This window comes from Euprymna scolopes, chromosome 15 (assembly GCF_053919585.1).
Source record: "Euprymna scolopes isolate OS-2025 chromosome 15, ASM5391958v1, whole genome shotgun sequence".
Lineage (NCBI taxonomy): Eukaryota > Metazoa > Mollusca > Cephalopoda > Sepiida > Sepiolidae > Euprymna > Euprymna scolopes.
The window spans coordinates 68,785,331-68,811,037 of NC_136496.1; the positions used below are offsets into that span (position 1 = coordinate 68,785,331).

The following is a 25,707-nucleotide window of genomic DNA, read 5'->3' on the forward strand; positions in this document are numbered from 1 at the left end:
AATCTTTTTAAAAAATCTGATTTCTTTTTCAGTACAATGAAGGTATACAATTTGTGCAGAAGGCAATTAACATTGGTGGTGATCATCCCTTAAAGTCTCGTCTGTACGTTGTGCTGGGGGTCGGGTACAGCATGAAAGCGAATGACATAAAGATGCAAGAGGAAAGGCAGAAACAAAACCGAAATGCACTGAATGCCTTTTATAAGTAAGTCTTCTTTCTCGCTTGATTTGACTTGGCATACGTGGCTTTATCGATTACCAACAGAGCCATCTGTTCTGCACACATCTCCTTATACTGTCTAAATTTTAGGATTCAAAGTACACCTTCATATCATTCTCATATTTTTCTTCTTGCCACACATATCCTCAACTCTCACTGACCAGATTTTACCTCCATACATCATCACACTGCATACACATGCTTAATAGACTCTTTTCTTGGTTATTATTAGTAATGCTCTATTAGTTAGTGATGGCAGAAATTACCTGAACTTACTCCATTCATTCCTAACTCTTTCAATCATACCAGCAACAGCAGCTCCTTCTTGTGCTCCAATGATATTATGAAGCTAACAAAACATCTGTACAACCTTGTATCATTCTCATATTTCTTTTCATGCAATAATTAATTATGCATAATCATAAGAGCAAGATTAAGTTAGACTGGATTAGATCTGATGACCTCAAAGGAAGATTAAATTTATACGGTATAGGGAAATGTGTGCAGAAGAGTAGACTTTGATGATATGTGTAACCGCTCACCCGAAAAGGTAGTTAGGACTCTTATTTCTCTAGAAATCTCGGCTCATGTTGTCTAGTCTTCTTTGAGGTTGTTACATGAAATCTGGTATGCTGAAAGCGAATATCGAAGCAGCAGGCAGGAAGAAAGACAAACTCATGTAATCTATCTATAGAAGCTTAATTTTCACAAAATTATGTACAAAATTGTTTTTACAATTTTCATTCAATTCGTAATAAGTTTTTCCAAAGTCTCAAATCTCTTCACAGACAGCGACAGACGGTTGGATGAGGAAGGTGGAGGGGTCACGTCTCTTCTCGGATTCAACAAGCAATCTGCTTCAACTCCCAACTCTACTCTCGCTAATTTTCGCATGACAGTCGTATATATAGTAAGGTATGTGGATGGGGTGGAAATTCTCCCCAGCCAATAAGATTTCGCCACGAAATCCTAAGCCCCAGGTCCTTGAGTGGGCACCATTCCCATACCTGAAATCTAAATTACTCATTCTCATGATTTTCAAGGTCAGATGTCAATTCTGACATCGACTGTGAGTTCATTCAAGGCCAGACAATGTTATAAGTAAAATTTTCTGTCATCAACTTTTAGCTGTAAAAATATATTTCTCTGGTTTCAAACAATATCTATTTTGACATGAAATAAAATATATATATTTATCTTCTCTATCTTAAATCCTTGGGTTATCTGGTGTTACCCGGGGATACAAAGCTACCTCAGTGTAGTTCTAACGCTCCTCAATGAGGGATTACGTTACATATGACTATATTGAAAGAATGGATGAGAGGTCTTGGGACAATAAATGCAGAACAGTTGAAGTAGCAGGTTCAGTTGACAAGAGAAGACCAAGGAAAACATAGGAGGAAGTTGTAAAAATGGACCCGAGGCAAAGAAGGATAAATAAAGACCTAACCAGAGATAAGTTGTAGGAAGTCAGTTTCTTAAAGCTGTCCAACATATGCCAGCATGTAAAACTGACATTAACCTGAATATGATGATGATATGATGAGGTTTATTTGCTCTCGTGGTGAGAAGATGCTGGTGGGATTTTCAGACTATTTTTGAAACTTCCTTTACCTACACATAGTAAAAACGACCTTGTGTCACATCTTCGCCTTGAGGAGACGCAGGTAAATATTACCAGATTGAATTTGCTGGATCTTGAATATTGAGATCTTCTCTCTTCACAAATTCTAAGATACCCAATCTACCCTACTTTTGATGGATATGACCTTCCTTAAAAGACATCCAGTGGTAAGGCCCAATTTTAGAGTTGTAGAGTTACCTCTTATTTACTATTACTGTCAGGTCCACTTTGGTCAAGAGTGGTAATCCCTGCTAGGGCATCTGGTGCTACCAGATCAGGCTGTCTGAAGATACTGGCTCTCTGACCAAAAACGCATCAAATGTTAATGTCATTGTTTTTTGTTTTCCTTTGCAAAATTAAATCATGTTCTGCAAAGTCAGAAACAAAAAATCAAACCAAACACCATGAATAAATATTTAGAAGATATAAACAACTTGAAGCATAAAAATTTTTGCCAAAATTACTGCATTCGACATTAAATAACCGGAAATGGATCATATACTGTTAAACAAAAACAACCAACCAACCTATTTTTTATGCAAGGCTTAGAGGAAACAATGGTCGAGTATGTTGTATATTATTTGGATATATATCCATCTTAGTTGTTATTTTCCAGCTGATATCCCTTCAATTTTCTTCAGGTGCATCTTTTTAAACTTAAGAATTTATATGGAATGATGAACTTTATTTAATTCATGAAGGTAGATTGTTTTCTTTTTGCTAGCCATGATCTGGTAGAAATTTTCATTTTTATATCATTCATAGTTATTAGCCTATCATAAGAATTTAACCTTTAATCTGTAGTTAGAATTGATTGCTAACCAATGCTGTTTAATTATCATATTGTATGAATCTGGAGATTTTATTGTTGGCATTGGTTTCCCTGATATTTTTCTAGTCAGAATTAATTCTAGAAAAATATTGGGTACTTCTGGGAGGGACCACATGAAGGTTGCTAACATTTTAAGTGAAAGTAGTTTTTTGTGGAACAAACTGGATTTGAACTTGGCACATCCAGGTTGTTAGTCTGTGTTGTTAACCACTCAACTACCATCACCTCCTTGCTGTTTACTGTTATGCCATAACTCCAATCGGTTTTAAGTGACAGTTGTTTGAAGGTTGGAGCTTCAAAAAATGATATTAAAATTAAGATTTTTACCCGATTATGTCTGACAAAACGAGAACAATCCACTCTTGTCGATTATGTTCAAAATTCCATATAGATTCCTAAGTTCAAAAAGATGCACCTAAAGAAGATTAGAGGTTACATTAACCAAAACGTTGTGCAATTATTATTACAATTATCAGTCCTCATCTCACAAATTCTGAAATGTTATTTTATGGCTAGTGACAAATTGCATTTTTATTTTTCTATTTAAACAATGAAAAGAAAAAAAAAATTGAATCAGTTATTAGTATGTAAATTCTTTTTTGTTGCAGAGCGTATCAATTAGATTCCAATGATTACCTAGCCAACTTTCATCTCTCCCTGCAGTTGGCTATTCAGAGACAGGTAAGTTCAGTAAAACTATCTTATTTTTAATAACGAGATGTATTTCGCTTGAAGCATTGTGTGTGATATGTATTTAGGGAAGTATTAGAAGGCTAACATTATGCAATAAATGGAAATTTGTCAATGTTGAGAAAGAAAGACAAAAACAAATGATTTTTTGATAAATATATCTATATATACACACACACACACTAACATATATATGAGAGAACTTGAATACCTACGAGATGCTATCCTCAATTGTCTAAGGTCTTGCTGTAAGTAACACCCTTTTTGTCGGGGCGACCTGGCAATAGGGATACTTTTCCCTACAATTAAACTCAGACTAAATATTCAAAATAACACAGTATTCACAGTCCAAATAAGGTCTCCTTGCTATGGCTAACCTATAATAGCTTTTATGAGGAATGGTACAGCTTCAAATGATGTTGCGTCAAGTAACAGCACTAAGTTGGATACTTCATCAGACTAGATGCATTCTTGTTCTGGAATCCAGTAAGACCAAGAGACCACAAGAAAGACATACTATAACATACTTACATGATCAGTTGGGGAGAGGAAAATTATGTTCTCAACTTCTTTACTAACTCAGTGTTTGAGATGTAAAGGACTTTAGTGGAATATTTTAATAACTATGTATCTCATATAGACATCAAGTGTTAGCCCCTAAGTAAAATGAAACATATATATATATATATATATATATATATATATATATATGCTGCTAGGAACTGACGAATTGAATTAATTCACGTCCTGCTACCAACCAATATACTAGCATTTCAGACCATTGTTGCCCAGGTGTTTAGAGGTGTATGTTGAGCAAAAAAATACAAAAAAAAAAAAAAAGGTCAATTTTTTTAACTTTGACCCCTATTATGACGCCTTAACATTTATTATTTGTGTCTCAAATCAAGTTATTAAGTTAGATCCATGTCCAAGGAACCTATATCTAAAATTTCAAGTGTTTAGACTCAAAATTGGTGGAGGAGTTTGCTAGAGTTCTCAAAGGTCAAAACGTTGACCCCTTAACAGCCAAATTTCTGTCCGAAAACGGATTACAAAGATTTTCCCAAATCTCAGTACACTGTATATCAAATTTCGAATCTGTAGACTTAAAATTGAGAGTTATTGCGTATGGAAGTGTACACACACACACACACACAGACATGTTCACTTTTATATATATATATATATATATATATATTTCTGTGGAAATCTACTTTATTTCCTTATAATATATACCAATCCTTATTTAAGAAGCTCAATTTAATTACAGAGCAATATAGTGAATGAATGACAAAAGTCTATATTCCAAAGTTCATGATGTTGACCATCCTACAATTTATTCCTTTTATTCGGTTAACATTTACAATTCTTGACAGTATCTATTTAATAGCACAAAATCAATCACTTAATTATTATATCAATTAGTGAATCTATTTTGCCCTTAACTCATCAGAAGAAATTGCAACAATCAATCCATCAAAAGAAAATAAAGTGCGTTTTGACATGATTAAATAAAACATTAATTAAAAATGGCGTAATTGAAACATATTACAAGGTATTTACAGCTTCTCTTCCAATTTTCGGATTTTAATCATGTCAAAACGCACTTAATTTCCTTTTGATGGATTGATTGTTGCTATTTCTTCTGATGAGTTAAGGGCAAAATAGATTCACTAATTGATATAATAATTAAGTGATTGATTTTGTGCTATTAAACAGATACTGTCAAGAATTGTAAATGTTAACCGAATAAAAGGAATAAATTGTAGGATGGTCAACATCATGAACTTTGGAATATAGACTTTTGTCATTCATTCACTATATATTTTATTATCAATAATAGATCTTAGTGGAAAAGTCCAACTTCTACAGAGTGATCTAATGTGTGTTTCATAATATATTTTGAGTAACATCCTTTTTGTCAAATGGTGGGTATTTTATTTTAAATGCAGATAATTTAAAAATACAAGGGAGGTAACTCATAACTTGTACAAAATCAATCTGCAAGCTTTATTTTTTTATTTTGCTGTTCACATATTTTTCCAATTTTAATCATTTTTTTGTGAACAAAAAACAAAAAAAACAAAATGAAGTAGAACTAGTCTATATCCTCTCGCTCCACCTCAATGAAAAAAAAAACTAAAGAAAAACTTTTTATGATGTATATGCCTGTGATGTAAGAAAATATTGTATACCAAAAATTACGTAAATTGATTAGTTTTATTTTTACAAAGAAAATCATTTTGAAGCAAGAGATAGGAATTCATAGCTCACCTTCCCATGTTAAGATTGGCTTTTTAAAATTTTGCAAAAGTTAGAATTATTTGGAATTATCTCCTTTGTCCTGCAAAGTTGCAAAATCATATTGAGAGATCGTCGCTTGTCATTTGATCGTTAAATTTAATCTTTTTTAAAATAAAACTAATTGATCAATTTATGTGATTTTTGGTGTATGATATTTTTTCCTGTTGGGAGTATGTACATTGTACAGATTTTTTATTTTTGGTATGTTTGTTTTTTTTTTCTTGGGAGAGGGAGGAGTTATTGACTTGATCTGATGGAGGATATATGGCTTAATACGTTTCCGAAAAGTATAAGTGAAAGTGATGTATTAATCTTGACACAACTCAAACCCAGCACCCCCCAAGCCTATTGTCTGTGTCTCTAACCACTACACCATAAAAATATAAACAATTAAAAATAGATAAAGGAATTATGATGATACATTGGTTCTCATATCACTCAAGTTAAGTAACATTGTCTGGTAAGTATTTGGATGGATGACCCTTTGAAAACGTCAGGTTTATAAGTTCAAAAAGGTATATAAAGTCACTGCTCTAATAACCTTTGATTTGAATCCATTTCTCTCTCTCCTAACCTAACTATTGATGAAAGTATGGACTGGACTCTTCATCCTTTGCAGATTTCAGCATTGTTTCTGACTATCTTGGAATTTTCGTTGCACTGAACTTGAACAATGCTGAATGAAGAGAAGTGTAGTTGAGGATAGCAAAACTGTAGGGTGATCCCGAAATATAATTTAGATCATTGCTCCTTATTTAGATTTCAATTTAATTGAAAACCAAAAATACAGAAAATGAAGACATATTTTTATGATGTACTTACTCATCACAGAACAAAGATGTTGTTACAATATTTTTTTACTATAATGGGGTATGATCTCACACAGTCAGGAGATTCTATTTATAAACGATGCTGCTAGGAACTGACGAATCGAATTAATTCATGTCCTGCTACCAACCAATCAGAAACCAGAATTGATCCATAAATATTAAACCTTTCTGTAGCGATTTTGCATATGTTTTCTTCTTCGTGTCAACATGGGAAGAATCTTTTGCTCTGTGGATTCCAACTCGAGAACTGTCTACTGCAAACCAGTCACCTCCCAGGACTTGTATAAAACAACAAACCATCGGAAACTGTTCTGAAACTAAACATGGCTTACACTTCTAGAGATATCATATTTCAAAAATCACGGAAATTGATAAAGTAGGGTATTTTTTTTATTAGAAAAAACACATTTTATGAGGAAGTGAGCCTGGAGCTGGGAGCCACCATGTTGTTTTAAAATTTCAAGGGTTACAACTCCATTCGACTACCGAAATTTTGTTTGTATTCCAAATATTAATAAAATTATTAATGGCTAAAAATCGTAAATTTTGATTTTCGTAGTTAAAAAGAAAAACACTTGATCAATTTATATGATTTTTGGAATATGACATCTGCATTCCATGATGGGTACATACATCATAAAGATTTTTCTGCATTTTTTTTTTTTTTATTAAAGTGAATTCTAAGAATTAGATCATCCTATATAAACTTAAAGCCACCATTTCAGAGGGTGTCCATTGTGTCAGAAGGTCAGTCAGTCAATGAAAATATATAAAATAAACAAAATTGTGTAGAGAAATTTGTTATTAATATTTAAAAAAAAAATGCTTAAACTATCTTGCAGTCTGTATTGTCTTAATATTTATCCTTTTTGTTTATTTAGATTCCAGAAGCCGTTCAATTTGTACGCAATGCTTTAAAACAATGCAGTGATCATATTCATTCATTACATCTCCTTGTATTGTTATTATCTGCACAAAAACATTACGAAGAAGCAGTGGCATTTTTGGAAACGGCCCTAGAAGAATATCCTGAAAATATAAGGTAATTCAATACACAATTTAATATCTTTTGGTCTTTTTTTGATCTTGTAATGCTAAATATTATTGAGTTAATATTCTTTTAGAATAAAGTGTGGATTCAGTTATAAGGCATGATTGACAAAGTTTGACCCCCCCCCCCACACACCTCGCAAGGTCACCAATAGGTTAATAAGTGGGTAGGTTTCTAATTCATGTGATGTGGGCATATTTTGGAACTTATTGAATTATCTGGATTATTTGAACTACTGTTTTCATCTTAGATGTTATTCTCACATTTCAACCGACATAACCCCTGACCTTTTAGTGGGGCAGGTTATTTCAATATTCCATAAGAATCTTTCACTTAGTGATACAAGCACCAAAATTGGCACAAATGACGTTCAGAACATACATTTTAAGAAAAGGACGTTAGCCATCAGAAAATTCAAGATGGCTGCCAGTTTTCAAGATGGCTGCAGAAGCAAACCTGACAAATTTCAATTGTGGTGCTTGTATCACCAAGTGAAAGATTGTTTCAGCAATCTGACCCACTATTTTTCAGGCATTTTTTGTCCTTATTTACTTGCTTTCCCATGATGACAAACTTAAATATAAGATCAATTTTAAATATTGGGGAGAAAAAATCCTACTCCTCAGAAAAGGACAGTCTGGATTGAGACGAAAATAAAAATTGTCTCATTCCAGAAGGATTTATCCTTCACTGATCCTGCCTTTGGACTAACAACATTTTGTCTTATGTTTTCACACGTGTATTAATTTAAAGAGAATGATAGTTTGAGTAATGCAATTACGGACGGACACTTTATTGGGATTAATCAATAGGATTGATTATGATTGGATAATGCTGTGTCAGATTGTGTATGTTGATAATCATTTGCATATGTGTAGACTTCACAATTGTAGTAAATCCGATGTGCCAAGTCAGAAAAAGATGATTTTTTTATGACACTTTAAAAAGAATTAAATCAAAGTCTTATACTTTTATAATGAATTCATTACAGATATTTCCTTTTCTTTTTTCTTTTGTTTTACACAATCACACCCTTTGCCTCTTGAATTGCAAGATTTTTCTTTTAGCTACGATCTATGAATATACAGATCAAAATCTGTATTTTTAAGTATTTCAGCAGACAGACTCTAAAATTTTCATTCTTTTACAATTATTTCTGAATTCATGCAGTTCACATATAAAATATTCTACACTAGTCATATTAAAAAAACTTGATTAGGTTATTTGTTCCAAAAATATACTACTCCATAAGAAAAATGTGTAATTGTGTAGTATATTTAGTTCTTGGAATTTTTTTTTCCAATAATTTTCTAATAAGAAAGTGGAAAACTTTATTCTATAGTTAAAAATTATTTTGAAAGTCTTCATTAAATTCATATTCTTTTTTTGTAAAGTTGTGAAATCTAAAGATTTGAACCTATATTTATAATTAAGATCTTTGTCTTCCCTTTTATTAACTCTGTCACTTATTTGTGTGCCTTATAATTTGAATATTATACCCTAATTTCCATATGTAACCAGCGGTACACAGAATAGAGTAGAATATTCAATATGTCTTATTAGTTTTAAATATTCTAACATTAACATTTGCTTTCCTTAAAATAAATTCTATAACCGTCCAATCAATCATTTTATTTGTTTTTCATAAAATTGGCACAAAAGAATATTAGATTAAAAAATTTTATTAAAATTTACGGTGCTGCTCCAGATTAATCCCTATATAAAAAAAAAGGAAGAAAATTGCATAATGCCTTCATGTACTTACCTATTAGGTTAAAAAAAAGTGTACAACAAAATTATGTAAATACATTCAGAATTTTTGTTTAAAGAAATAAAATCCAACCCATGAAAATTTAAAAAGCCATTCTCAACATGGGGAGGAGAAGGGTTATTTTAACTTTTCCCTTGCTTGAATTAGTTTGAGTTATGTCCCTTGTCCATTGACCTTAATAAGGCAAAAAATGTCTGCTGACAGTTTCCACCAATAAAATTTTTATGTTTTAAAAGTAAAAATACTGAATGAATTTATAAAATTTGTATAATTTTTAGTGTACTGTCTTTTTTAAAAATCTCATACATAAGTACATAATAAAGTTTTTATGCTATTTTCTTTTTCTTTTTTTTTTTTTTTTTTTACAAGCAGGATTACATGTAAAGCTGATTAATCATCAAATTTACTCCCCAAATCAGTTTTTTCATTTCTTGGTTATAAAATTTAAGAAAAGTTGAGACACCTAACAAAGATGGATATTTTCACTAGAGATACAAAGGCAGAAAAAAAAAAATGATGATAATAACATTGTATTTCCCTTTCTTACATATCAATAAATTGAACAGCAGTGAAATCATCCTCCAGATTTCCCTCCTCCTTCCCCACTTCTTTTATATCCTTAACCACCTCTTCATAATTCATAGAATTTTCATTGTTTTGTTAATAAATTCCCCTTCCCTGCTACTTTTTCCTTTCCTTTCAGATTAAGCTGCAAGTAAGTAAATATTGTTTTCATCCGTTTTTTTTTTCTTTTTTTTGCATTCAAGTGTGTCACTTTATTACGGATATTCATGACATTCCAGCTTCTAACCCATAAATGATCTTTCTGAAATGTATCTTTTCTTTCATTTTCTTTCTTTTAGTTTATTGCTCACAAAAGCCAGATTAGAAGAAGTTTGTTTGGGTCCTGAAGAGGCATTGATCACATGCAAACACATGTTGAAACTTTGGAAGGATTTACATGAAATTCATCAAGACGAGTGAGTATAACTTTTTTTTTGGTGGGGAGATGATATTATTATGTTTAGTATGTTTATTTGGAGGTCTCGCACAAATTGTTAACTGTGATTTCCTTAACTATTTCTAACTGGTGACTTTCCCTGGAATCTGAGTGACAGCAAGACTCGGATTTCCAGCACTCTCTATACCATTATCATTGTAACTCATTTAATGTTTTAATTTTTTTCTTGCTGATAACATCTGGTGCTTTTCACTTCTGATTTGCAATGGCTTCAGCATAATGACCTATGCTGTAATCAGATATGTGACTACAAACTAAAGAGAAGGATCCCTTCAACTGTTTATCAGAAACTTGGTATCGGTTGCATTATAGATGCCTTATGTGCTCAGTGTTTCAGATGGTTTAGCTATGTACAGTATGCCACATCTTGCAGTAACTCCATAATTCGTCTGAACTAGGGAGTGTGGTAGACCAAGAAAGAGCTGACTTTAGTGCGTTAGAAGTGATTTGGCTGTATACAACCTGACTGATATCCACCCTTTGAATCGGAGTATGTGAAGAACAGGCATTAGACATTGCCTGGTATTGCTCATTTCAGGATCTGAGATACTCACAGCACCTTAAATACAAAAACCAAATGATGATGAGTATATATATATGTGTAAAAATATTTTGAAAGTTGAATTTAGACTATAGTTAAAAAGGAAGAGCATCCAAAGAATAACAAAGATAACACATAAAAATAGGTTTGCTGTACCAGATTTTCTTCAAAAGAAGGATCATATTTTATTTTATATTCTCAACTCTTTTATTTGCTAGTTATTTTGGGAAGAGGATTTTAGTATACTATGTTATGTGGTGCAATATTGTTTGTCACATTTTGCATAAAGATAAATTTGAAGGACAACATTTTGGTGGTAAGATTTTAGAATCTGAAAAATACAGAATTGTGTGAGCTGTTTATTTAGCAATATCTAAAAGTTATTGAGAACATAACACCGCTGCCCACCATGGACAAGCTCGACTTACCACCTACCATCGATGAACTGATGGGGGCCATTAACTTGCTCACCTGTGGAAAGGCTTGAGGCAGTGATGGAATTTTGAAAGCAGGAAGGGAGAACTCATTCTTGGATCACCTCTACAAGCTCCTGCTACATTGTTGGGAAGAGAGCATGATATCTCAGGATATGCGAAATGCAAGGATCGTCACACTCTACAAGAACATGGGCAACCGTAGCGACTGTAACAACTATTGCAGAATCTCCTTCCTCAGCATCGTTGGGAAAAGCCTTTGCATGGGTGGTCCTCAACTGCCTTCAACTGCTGGCTGACCGTGTTTACCCAGAGTCACAATGTGGGTTTTGGACCAAATGATTAACGATTGACATGGTGTTCTCAATTAGGCTGTAGTGAACAAAACTAGGTCAAGAATGCCATTTTCTCAAGAGACAGAAAGTTGCCATCAGTAGTATGCAGGGATTCTTTGATCTGTACACATGTATTAAAAAATACAGAAAATCTTTATGCTTCATGTACTCATTATGGAACAAAGATGTCATATTCCAAAAATCATGTGGGTTTGGCTAGTAACTTTTCTATTTGGCTAGTAAACAAAAATATTTTGTCGTAAAAGGTCAACTAAAGATAAATTGTCTGTAATTTTTTTAAATAAGTGTGATTTTAAATATGTACCGAATATGATAAGATTTGAAAGTATAAACATTCAAATTTTTTCACGTTTTTTAAGCAGCCTTTGTTAAAAAGAAGTAGATATTATTTTACTAAACCTTTTATTGTTTAAATAATTTTACTTTGCTCGTTTTATCAAAACAAAATAAAGATTGAAAAGACATTTTTCACTCCATAACAAGCTTTAGAAGATTGTTGGTGAAAAAAACTCAATCACCAAAAAATAAGCGTTTTATGATTTCTAGTCGCCACTTCGAAAAATCACTTATCAATGATTAAAAAATCTTACTACATCAACTACATGTTAAAAATAATGAAAACTTTATTAATAAAGTTTTGCAGGTATCATGTGAAAACAGATTTATCTCCCTTGTCCCATGATACATTTATTTTGGAACGTGAATAGGGGGAAAAAAAAAAAACTTAATTTCTATTCTAATTTTAATTATTTTTCCCCGAAAATAATTTAGTAATACTTATGTTTTATAATTTTACGATCTGGACATGTAGTATATGCTATTATAAGAAACAAGAACATTTGTTTCTTTTTTTTTTATAATTGGCCTGTTAAATATTTTAATTGACTATTTTGTGAATGTGAGAAAAAAATTAGTATTATTTTTAAGATTTAAATATTTATTGATGCTTATGAGAGTTATAATTTATTCAATTTGTAAAACTGTTATTTACTTAATTGAAGATGTTTTTATTTTTAAATATTTACAAATGATTTTTGCTGATTTTCACTAACAATGCAAAAAAGAGGCAAAAAATTAAATACGCAATAAATAAATGTTACCAAAGGCAAGTTTTTTATCTACCTGGAGAAGTTTTTTGTGTTTTAACTTATTTCAAAGTGTTTGTTTTTTTGCTTAAAGATGTAGTGTAAAGGCTGCTGAGTTAGAATGAAAAACAAAATGGTGATCTTAGTTGAGCCTTGATAATCCCTCAAAAATCGAAAATTAAACCAAATAATGGTAAAACATTACATTTTTACATGATTGGTTACATTTGTTGGATATGTTTCTATCAGTATTTTGTTTAATTTTCGATTTTTGAAGGGTTATCGAGGTTCAACTATAGCTCGAATGAGGTCACCATTTTGGTTTTTGTTTTAACACTACACATTTTACACTACCTATATTTTAAAGTAAAAACACTTTCAAATAAGTTAAAACACAAAACTTTGTCCAGATAAATAGAAGAGTAACTTATTTTGACTTTAGTAACATTTATTTGTTTGTATTTATTTTTGCACACCTTTTGTGCTTTATTAGATATTCTGGAAAATCATCTTTTTATTAATGAGCATATCTTATTTTATTGCATTACTTAAATAATATAAGTATAATTTCAGTTTGAAATGTATATCTATATATCTACTATTATATCAAAGGAACTTTGTGTGTGTGTGTGCGAGTTTGCTCCCTATGAACTCCTAAACAACTGCACCGATTTTTATGAAATTTCACACAAATGTACTTTGTATCTGGCAGTGTTCTTAGATAGGTTTTGTGTCAGAATGTTTTTGATAAGTATCGATAATGGAAAAATATGATGAAAGAAGGAACAGGTAATACAATTTATACAGCCAAACATCACAAGTGCATTTTGAGAAGTTTGATTACTACACAAGCAGAAAGGCCCGGCATATAAAAACAACAGTAGATTCTTTGATATGACAAGGGCACGTTTGAAATGTTTCTGTTTAGAGTACAATTGAAGCATACTACTTGACTTCTGCATTTTAAACTTTAATTAAAGCCATTATATAAAAATAATTTTATAAAATCAATAGTAGATTCTCTACAGTGCAATGTAAACTATTAGGTTGGTGCAAAAATAATGTTGTTTATATATATATATATATATATATATATATATATGTATATGTATATATAGTTGAAAGAAAAAAAAAACGATATTATTTTTGCACCAACCTAATACAAGTCACTGTAGGAAGGCATGTGAAGCTTCCTCTTAGTGCACTGTGATGGATCCTCAGCTAGAGCAGGCTATTAATTGATGTGATTTATGAATGGTTGATTACACTGATTTTGATAACAATAAGATATGAGAAAGTGAAACATTCATTGATCATCATTCACTCCCAGGCAATGTCGGGTCTCCCTGCTAGTTTGAAAAATAAAAGTAGTGTCCATATTTTTGTTTGGAAGAGAACAATAATTGGTTTGTTTGCAGTTGGACTTACTATAAAGAGGATTCAATATGCATGCCTAATAAGTACATAAAAGACCACTTCTAACTTTGCATGAAAATTATGTTAAATTTGTTTACATGTGTTTGTGACATTAAATAATTGTAAGAAATAATCACAAGATTTCCAGCTACGGTATAACTGGAAATGTTTTCTCAATCATTAAATCATTTCTCTCTGGTAGGCTCATAAGAGTAGTGATTGATGGGCAGAAATCAGAGACGCTCAGTATTAATGCTGGAGTCCCTCAGGGGTCCATCCTAGGCCCACCTCTCTTCCTGATCTACATCAATGATCTCCCAAAACACATACTAAAATCTTTTGTTGACATCTATGCTGATGACATCACCATCTATGGCAACACATCAAAGGCCGTAATTCTCTCTCCTATGATCTTGAGTGCGTGGTACAGTGAGGGAAGATGTGGCTGGTTACTTTTAATGCATCTAAAACCAAGCTCCTATCTCTACATCATCAACGCTCTGATCCTCATCTGCCATCAAATGAAATGAATGGCTCTCATCTAGGGGAAGCTCCATGTTTTGATAAGCTTCTGGGCTTGACATTTACTCCTGACCTGACATGGAACACATACATCAAGTCTGTTGCCAAGGTTGCTGGAAAAATGGTAGGATCCTTCTACCGCTCCAGAAGATATCTCACTGCTGATCCAATTCTCTATCTATATAAAAGCCAAGTATGTCCAAGGATGGAGTACTGTTGCCACATCTGGGCAGGAGCTGCTAAAAACAGCCTATCCTGCCTTGATAGAGTACAAAATAGACTTCGTGGGGGATGCCCTTTTCTCTTCCCTGCAACCTCTCTCCCACAGAAGAGACGTTGCGAGCCTGTCTTTGTTTTATCATTACTTCCATGGCAAGTGCTCGTCTGAGCTCCAATCCCTGATCCCCCCTCGCCAATCTTTCACGAAAAACACCCGTCTAGCTGAAACCACTGTCAAAAATTTTCCCCACTCTTTATCTGTGTTAAAACCAAAACGTAGATTCCATGAACAAAGCTTTTTTCTTAGAAGATCACACCTGTGGAACTCTGTTCTGTTTGCCTGTTTCCCACCTGACTACAACCTGGATGTCTTCAAGTCCAAACAAATTCCTGATAAACCGCCCCCTTAAGTAAGACACTTTATCAAATCTCAACACTAACATACTGTACACGCAATAACCCTTATCCCCGAGTGGCTTCTAGGCCTTGATAAGTAGTGACCACCTTGTAAAAAAAAAAAGAAAAAAAAATTAAGTTAATACAATAAACCCCTAGGATACTTTTTTTTTTTTTTCAAGTTATGATGTGAAATATGATGTTTTTCTGGCCCTTGGTTATGGTATTTTCCCCACCTTACGGTGTTATTTATAATATTATTTTATTATATACACATGTATTATATGCTGTAGTGTATTTTGTTACTAATTTTTAATGCCATATCTCAGGGTTCTACTGTATTTATATTTAAAAAAATATAATTCTTTATCTGAAATTGGACACAGAAATGTAGAAATTTATTTCTATTAATTTCAGAAAATGTCTCCATACTAAAACTCTTCCTAGACGGAATAAGTATTTTCTGAAAACAATTGGAACTAATTAGATATTTTTTAATATAAAAAGAAAAAAAACCCAAATATGATGCAAGGATAAAAAGAAATTGCTAGTCAAAATCAAATATCGATTTTTCATTACAAAGAATAAAAAAAATAATTCAACTTAACATAGAGTGATTTAATTAAGTGTTTGATTTCTTTGATTAAGAATTGCTTCTGGCATTGCCATAGAATGTTTAAGTGCTTCTAACTTATGACATTCTATCTCCATTTAAATTCAAGCAGCAACTGATTTTAATTTCAAATCTTTTCTGACATATGGTTGAGCCAATCAACTAATTATCTCTCGCATAGGACTTCAGCTGACCACAGAACTATTCACCGTTGTACATAATGTATAACTCATTGCACCTGAGGGAACTATCCCTTCCCTTTATTCTATCCTAAAATCACAACATTGCCAAGGAATACGCAACAAACACAATAAAAATTTGTGTACTTAATATACCTGTCTGATAATTGAAGAATTTGAAGTGAGAAAGAAATTCGTTTTCTCTTTTTCTTTTCTTTTTTTTTGTGTATATTTTTCTATTAATACCATTATTTTCTTTCAAGGTGTTTTATTGTTCTGTAAAATTGTTTAAGCGGCAATCTAAATATACATATATTGTTTTTACAAACTGAAAATGCAACCAAACTTGGACACACATCTCGTCCTCTGTTGATTTTAAATGTAGGCCAGTTAAACACTTTCTTTCATAGATTTTGTTGACTTAACTCAGAAAACAACTATTTTGCTGATATATAAAATTCCAACTCATATATCAGTGTGTGTCTGTGCGTGTGCTATTCCTTTGATACTGAATAGTGGTGAATTGTCTGAATTGTTTTAACATGTGCAATGTCCACAGTAGGAAACAAAAAAAAAAAAAAAAAAAAAAAAGAGCATACAACTTCAGTTACTCTTTTTTCCAGAAACCAAGGAGAAGAGAGCTCCTTTTTTATTCATACAGACTAAGAATAGGAGTAGCTAAACTGTTTACAAGTAAACAGTAAAACGGTCTCTTTTGTTGCTCCACTGTTACAATTACATGTGTGTGAAGCAGCAGCACTAACCCTATCTGGGTTTAACCAGCTTCCTCTGTAGGAGGAAGTTTCATGGGAGCATGAAATTCACAAGCGGTCGTCAGTTGCATGTATATCGACGTTAGGTTTTTGTAACTTTTGCAGGAAGGTGTCGACATCCCCCTACATACAGCGCTTGGAATTCCCAAATTATTCACCCATTTTAGTAATGACCAAGCTCAACGTTGCTTAACTTTGGTGATCTGATAGGGACCGATGTATCAGTGTGATTATGCTGTACCTTTACAATTACATGAGACAAATAGAGAAATAAAAGTGACTGAATGAGACTTTCTAGATGCTGTATGCATTGTGCTGGGACATAGAAATTTCAAGCTTAGTATCTAGGGACATGTTAAAACCACTGAGAGAAATGTACTTTCAGTCTGCATTAAGACAAGGCATGAAGCCACTTGATGTAAGGAGCTAACAAAAATGAAAGCTGATTATTGCGAAGACAAGAGATGCCTGTTGACCTTAGTCTTGAAAAGATCAAGCTCAATAGGTATCTACTGCTCTGTCTTGTAGCAATCCTTCGCACTGACTGAGGTTAGCAGTGATGCCAAAATTCACTACTACAAACAAATTATCTGTGTGAATTTTGGACAGCTTAGTTGCCTGAACGTCAAATATCAAGACTCAATAGGAAAGTCCATTTTATATACAAAGTATATGGCCCACTAAAGTCTTTAGTCTGGCCTGCAGAGCTCTTCTAGAGAACCTAAAAATATTCAGGAAAAATTAAAAACATTGAAAAGGTGTGAATATAGGGTGATGGTTTTTCTTTTTGTTCAGGAAATGATTAAAAGAATAAGGTTTTATAAAACCAGTTTCATTATAAAGCAAAGCTAATGAGCAAAACAGTAGCTCTGAAAAGTCAGTCAAATGCCTCCATCCTTTGTTTGAAAACTTTGGAAACCCCTGATCTAGACAATAAAGTTATTATGTTCAACATTTTGTTATTGTTGTAACTGAGATTTTTTATTACTATAGTTCATCACAAAACAAAACATATGTTTTAAGGCAGTCGCTCTAGACAAGGCATAAAGCCACTTAATTTGCGGAGCTAAAAAATTACTATTTCAAAGTTAAAAACTAGCCAACAACAAATGTTGGATGAATAGATTCTGTCTGTAAGGGGCTGCCGTGATAATTATAGGAGACATCCTAAGTTTATCAAAAGCAACATTAAAATCAAGAATGGTCAACAATCAGATTTTATTACCTTGGTACTTATGTAGAATAGGGTCAGTGCTGGAATAATAGTTATTATTTAGAAACCCATTCTTAACATGGGGACTTAAAAAAAAATATATTATGTACTTTCACCTAACAATTTAATAAACAAAATATACAATAAAAATTGAATTTAAGTTGAAAATTCTATTTAGAAAATACCATAGTCTGTAAAACTGCAAAAGTACCATTACCTTTTTGTACTGGAAAGCATAAAAATAGGAAAAACAGTGGCTAGTTCTTAGTTTAACCATAAATCAATTGTTACCAACACAGTTACTACTACTACCACCACCACCACCATCATTATCATCATTTTCATTAAGCTTCAAGTATCATTGTCACAAATCATGTACAGAGATATATATGTGTGTGTCTCGGCCAGTGTGAAGTTTTGTCAGAGCTGTTGCATCATGGTTCCCCCCCCTCGCCAAACTTTCACAAAAAACACTCGTCTAGCCAAAACCACTATCAATAATTTCCCACACTCTTTATCTGTGCCTAAACCTAAATGCAGATTCCATGAACAAAGCTTCTTAGAACTGCACGCCTGTGGAACTCTCTTCTGATTGCCTGCTTTCCAGCTGACTACAATGTGATTGTCTTCAAGTCCAATGTAAACAAGTTTTTGATGAACTGTCCCCCTAAGTAATCAAATTTACAAAATTCCCACTACTTATGTTTACTACGCCATAATCACATTGACTAATGTATACCTGTTAACCCTTATTCTCAAGTGGCCTCCAGGCCTTGATAAGTGGTGATTCTTGTGTGTAAAAAAAAAAAAAATAAATAAATAAAAGGAAACATATGAATCCATATATCTTCCCTTCAACTATAAACTTAACAATAATCCATAATCCCTGTATTTGTTTTACAAGTACTTTAATGGAATGTACTCTAATGAACTTATACCACTGATGACCTCTTGATTCAAATGCACCCCCACCCCCCGGACTAACCTGATAAGTAGCAAAATTCCACATTTTCACTGTATAGATATGACCCCCCCCCCCCGAAATGTCAGATAACATTCTACTCTAAAAGTTCCTTCCCACGAACTGCTGGACTTTGGAATTGCTTACCTGTATCCCGATTCCCTCATTGTATTAACATACATAAGTTAAAGGTTTATGTGAACAGACAGTTTTGCTGCTCAACTCCCCACTTAGTGTCCCTGTAGGGGTGATCTCTAACTCACAGTAGCCCCTTATGTCTCAGTGGCAATTTACCTTGTTTCACTTTAAAAAAAAAAGACCCAGTCAATAATCTGAAGCTTTGGTTATGCAACTAGTGTAGGAGAAGAAAAACTCTAAAATAACTGCTAACCCTGGCATTTGTTCCCAGTCATCCCTGGGACTGGACTCGAGCAATGCCGGTTCAAGGGAGATGCATTTTGTGATTATGTGACCTTAGCTTACAGGGTTTGCCCATTGTTTCTCAATACTAAAAGGAGCCTGTTTATATATATTTCTATTTTTACATGAACTATCTACAAAAATGTTGATAATTACTGAGTTGCATTTTATACAAGTTATATAAGTCAGTTTCTCATCCCTAAAAGTGATTTCATGTAATTTTTTGTTTCTTCATGCCTTTCCCAGGGCATAATTTTGAAACCAGTTTAACAGTCTTTTATGTACATTAAGCCATCATAAATAGATGGTAGTTATTTTTGCAATTACACACACATAAAACACTATATATATATATATATATATATATATATATATATATATATATATATATATACAGTTGTATCTGTGTCATGACGTTATATAATGTTAAATCTCTTTGGGGAACTTTAACCACCTCCCTTTTGTTTTTGTTTTCCTCCCTTGCAGTGCCAACCATTTTAATTGCCTTATACTTGTTTATTGAATATATATATATATATATATATATATATGTATGTGTGTGTTTATTTATAGTTTCCTTGTTTAAATTTCATTCAGGAAAAAAATCAATTTCCAGAGTAGAAATTTATTCTTTGAATAAAGAATACATTTTAGATTTTTTTCCTTAACCCATGGATTTTCGATGTAGGCTCATCTCCTCAGAGGAAAAGTCATTAGCAAATATTAGATGTAATTCGAAATAATACTGTTATTTAGTACATACAAAGAAAATATATTTAAAAATTAATTACATCTTTTTGGGGGCATAGATAAAGAAAATAGGTGAAATAAGAGTAGATACAATGAAAGGATATGAATTTATGGTGTCTGGTTGTCATGGTAATCCTTGTATAGAGTGGTATATTGTGGTCAGTGTCCGAGTTTGTTGAATAAATCCACATTGTAGGTAGATTCCAATTTATTATAAGGTATTTTTTTATCCTTTGTGATGATCCTTTGAGTGTGTAAAGTCCGGGGTATAGTCCCTGTATGAAGTGTCTGCTGGAAGCTATTTTTTTAAATGTCCGCTGGAAGCTATATTTCTTATGTAGATTAGAATTATATGTTAAAGACCTTCGTAATATTTTTGTTGAAAGCTTAGGATAGCAGAAGAATTTTTCAAATTAGGTATTTTTAGGATGGGCTTGAAATATGGATATAATAAGATAAAATCTAAATTATAGTAAGGTATTCCGTAAGACTTGATACCACACGATTAATTTGTATTCCTATTCATCTCAGGATTCTGATATTTATTAAGCTCCCTATCCTTTTAGGTTGAGCTTTGATATCTCTTCTAAACATGTTTGACAAGGAATACATACCACTCTCTGCTAAAAACATACTTATCCCTTCCAAACAGGCATATATACACAAATTTGTACACGCTATTAACAAGTTTCTTGTAAATGTCAGATGTGTGATTGCTTTTCTAATTTAAAAAGCATAACACAATCCAACCACCATGAAACTTCAAGAAAAGATCTTCCTGTGAACTCGAACAAAGGAAAATTGAAAGGATGGCTGCTAAATTTTATGGCCTGAAAATTACATGACACCTGAAATTCGACCTGCATTTAGAGAACTTTGAGAATATGATGATCAACTTAGTTAAAAAGATAAAATTTTAGAAGCATAGGTATCCTCCCAATATTATCACCAGAAAAATAAATATCTTTACAACCAAAGTTAAGAAAAGCTCACACATTTTTGTCCCTGCAGATAAAACTAAAAACTATTATAAACTGGAGTACCCCACTTATAAGAGAATTATGTACGAGGAATTAAACAAGTCATACAAATCTGTCCCTTCTAATAAAATAGATGAAATTAACATGGAAGTGAAAAACTTGCTTAAAATAATGAATATCCATAATTACATAGAGATTATAACCCCGGGCACTCTAAAATTCACCCTGAAAGATCATAAACCCAACTTCCAAGACAACCCATCCATTAGATTAATTTGTCCCTCTAGCTTAGATATAGGCTTAGTAAGTAAGAAAATCTTAGATAGAATCATCCCCTCGATAAGAGAAAAAGTGCAGTTTCCACTTTTGCAATGCTCTGACTCTGTTCTTAAATGGTTCTTAATTCTTAAGGATAAGCAAAAATTAAATTTCATTACCTTGAATATAAATAATTATTATCAATCCATATCCCCAATACTCCTAAATAAGGCATTAATATTTGCCAAAAGACACCCTGACATTACCGACTTAGAAATAAAACAAATTCTATTGGCAAGAAAGTCCTTAATACATTTTGATACGAAATATTGGATAAGGAAAGATACTCCTTATAATTTCGATATAATAAAAGGATCAACAGATTCCGCCCAGGTTACAGACTTCGTAGGACAGTTCCTACTAAAGGAGCTTAATATAAAGTTCAACACTTTACAGGGAGGACACATTATTTGTCACACCAGCCAGACCTAGAATGTACTTGAATGCCATAAAAAAAACTGCACAAATTTTTAAAAAACTACACATTGTCCATTATAGTAGACCCAAGTAAAAAAAAACTTTGAATTTCTTAGACATTTCCCTAAATTTAAATTCTGAATCATACTTACCTACCATAAACCTAATTTGAACCTGTACCTGCAAACCTAATTTGAACCTGAACCTGCAAAAGCAATTGAACCACCCAAAATCTATAATTAACTCAATAGTACCCTCCATCTCAAAAAGAATATCAGATCTTTCAGTGGACAAAAAAACCTTTGAGCGAACTTCAAACTTTTACAACAATACCTTAAGAAACTTGGGATATACGGATAATATAGAATACAATAAAAAAGACACAATGACACATATATTTACATTAGCTTTTTTGACAACAGAACTCCAATAAACAAACCTATATATTGATACAATTTCTATTCAATTTTACATTTAACTTCAATTAAATCACTTTTATTCTGAATCTAATAACTTCTACTCTATTATTTTATTTCTTGTATTTATTTATTTTTCATTCCACTCTCTTAAGCTTGAAGTACCCACATATGTCCCATAAAAAAGCCTCCCTCACCTGCTATCCAACCTAAGTACCATAGAATACACCCCTACCAACACATCGGATTGATCAATAAATGATAAATACGGAGGTTAACATGTGCCCTATCTTATACCGGTCAGCTTCTTTACTCTTTTTTCCCCCTTCTCTTCTCTTTATATACCCTTCCCCCCCTTTTGGTCTAGCACTTAGGTACGGGGACAAATTTCTCATATTAAAAAAAACTTTTTCTCCTCACATCATGTTAACTAAGGGCACAAGAAAAAAATGCCCAAATGAAAGGCATATGATAGACTTTATAGTCTTACTTTATGATAATTTAGATTTTACAATATTACAAGTCCACCCTAAAAATACCTAATTTGAAAAATCCTCCTGCTATCCTAAGCTTTTAACAAAAATATTACAAAGGTCTTTAACATATAATTCTAATCTACATAAGAAATATAACTTCCAGCGGACACCAAAAAATAGCTTCCAGCGGACACTTTATACAGGGACTATACCAAAAAATGAGGAGGATTATACTCTGGACTTTACTCATTCAAAGGATCATCACAAAGGATAAAAAATGTCTATATATATATATAAAAGGCAAAACACGCGCGCGAGAGTTTTTGTATGTCCAAGAAAGGCTTTTTTCGCTGGGGTTCCGGGGGGGGGGTTACTATCGCTTAGAACTTCTTATATACCTTGTAGATCATAATATGTGCGAACACGCGTCGCGGCTAGATTTATTTATGTTGAGTTTTACACGATTCTTGCTATTTCGGCTTCTAATGTGTTGCTTGAGCTTTTTCGAATAAAAGCGAAATTGATGTGAAACTGTGGCACTGTTCTCGGCCTCCGGGCTGGGAGAGTCTAGAAAGTAATGAACATTTGGTCAGTGTTGGTTTTACTGTCATATCAAACAATTGCTTTCATTTGGACACTCCCCTAATAAACGGAGGAGAGACAAATTTGGGTAAAAAAAAAAAAACTCGAAAGAACTATTCTGCAGTAAAATTAAGTGGATTTGACCTCATTAAACGTACACTTAAAAACTGTCTCGCAGAAATTGTTAACTGCGGAATAAGCGTGATGTTTGACCTCAATTTTAACTCATTCACTTTTCATTACCCTAATTAAACGTTTTATATTGCTTATGTCGCCGTAGTGTAGGTGTATGTTGTCAGCCTATTGGCCTTAAGGCTCCGGGTTCGAGCCTACCTGCCATCCCCACTTTTTTTTTTTTACACCTACAAAAGATTTTTTTTCCATTTTTAAAATCGCTGTTTCTTTGTTTTATTTTTTTTAAGAAGTTTAACATTGTTTTTTTTTATATTTAAACAGGGTTAAGTTTCCTTTATGTTCTTCTTTACCCCCCCCCCCAACACACGCAGCTACAAACACCCGGACAACGCCGGGTACCCCCAGTAGGCTTATACTAAATTGGAATCTACCTACAATCTGGATTTATTCAACAAACTAAAACACTGACCACAATATACCACCCTATACAAGGATTACAATGACACCCGGATACCATAAATTTATATCCTTTCATTGTATCTACTCTTATTTCACCCATTTTCTTTATCTATGCCCCTTAAAAAGATGTAATTTATTTTTAAATATATTTTCTTTGTATGTGCTAATTAACAATATTATTTCGAATCAGATTTAATATTTGCTAATGACTTTTCCTCTGAGGAAATTATGGTTCAGACTCGACTGGCAATCACCAGATTAAAACAAGCGTTGTTCAAATGTTGTAATACTAAATTGACATCTTTTTGTTTTTCATATAAAAAATTTAATTTTTTAAGTATTTTTTGAGTGTTGACAAAAAATAATTTATAAATTTTCTTAAAACTCATCTGTACTTTCACCGAACAATTTACAGTTTTCATAAAAAGCATTCATCTTTTCTTATAAAAAAAACAAACAACTTCTACAAAAAAAATTAAAAAGTTTACTGCCAATTTTCTTAAAAAACAAAAACGTAATTTTTCTTGAAAAAATTATACTTTCACCTAAGAATTTATGGTCAAAAAAACATTCATCTTTTCTTGGAAAAAAAACAACTTTTGTTAAAAAAAATTGTAAAAAAACAATAATAAAAGTAAATAAACAATAAAAAATGCAACTTTTCTTGAGGCAAATAAATATATAAATATATTCAGTAAATTTACAGTAGGTTTTTGTTATTTTTTATATTTTATTTCTATTTTCTTTTTTTTTTTTTTTGTTTTGTTTTGAAATTCGTCCGCATCTGTTGATTTTGTTGACTTAATCCAGTGATTGCCGGTCAAGTCTGAACCATAATTGATATAAAATCCCGAGGATCCAACTCAAATTCTGCAAGAGTACCAAAAAATATATGCAGAGGTGTTCATTGTACAGGTTGGCCAATAAAGAAGGTGCTTCTTCATTATTGTATCTGAAAAGTGGATTTTTAATTAAAAAACAATGATAACTACTTATTTTTTGTCAATTTCAACAATAAGCAATGTTATCTACCTAATTGTCATGTCACAATTAAGTCTTCCATGATTCAACGAAAAAATGGATATCGGCTATATTTGTTTTGTCATGTGGCATGTGACGTAAACACAAGGGAAATAGCTAAATTTTCTAATTTCTTTGAAAACTATTTTCTTTAATAATTCATTTTTACCTTATCGTTTTTCATAAGTTTTGAATATTTTCATTACTGCAAAATGGCAATTCAGTAGATACTATTGGTTTCACTTGAAAATCAATATTTCGATTTCAGAATTTTGCTACAAAGAAGCACTAAAATGTTTACGAATATTCTCATTAATTATATTTGAAAGAAATATTTTTTCTCCCCCAAAAATGTGCGAAAATAAAGATATTTATTTGAATAAAAAAACAGTTTGCCGAACTATTTCCTTTTGTTAAAACTTATCCTACAACATTTTTACATTCTTTTCTTCTTTCTTTCTTCCTTCTAAATTATCATCGGTTTCTCACTTTGTTGAACAGTTTTCTTTTCAATTTTTCCATCAATTTACTTTTGATAATTATATTGTTAGAGAATGTCATATATATATATATATATATATATATATATATATATATATATATTATCTCATAATATTAGATATAACTCAAAAATTGAAAATTATAGAAATAAATTTACTCAAAGAGAAAAAGAATTTATAATT

The 25,707-nt window shown here is 32.2% G+C and overlaps 1 protein-coding gene across 1 annotated transcript in view; it reads left to right on the forward strand.

The window, feature by feature from the left end:
* Positions 1–25,707, forward strand: part of LOC145293874 (tetratricopeptide repeat protein 7B-like) — a 197,870-nt gene that overhangs the window by 44,283 nt on the left and 127,880 nt on the right. Inside the window, exons 11-14 of the mRNA XM_080140624.1 lie at positions 33–205; positions 3,285–3,357; positions 7,382–7,542; positions 10,186–10,302. Coding sequence (XP_079996750.1) covers positions 33–205; positions 3,285–3,357; positions 7,382–7,542; positions 10,186–10,302 — 524 coding nt within the window. The remainder of the gene's footprint in view (positions 1–32; positions 206–3,284; positions 3,358–7,381; positions 7,543–10,185; positions 10,303–25,707) is intronic.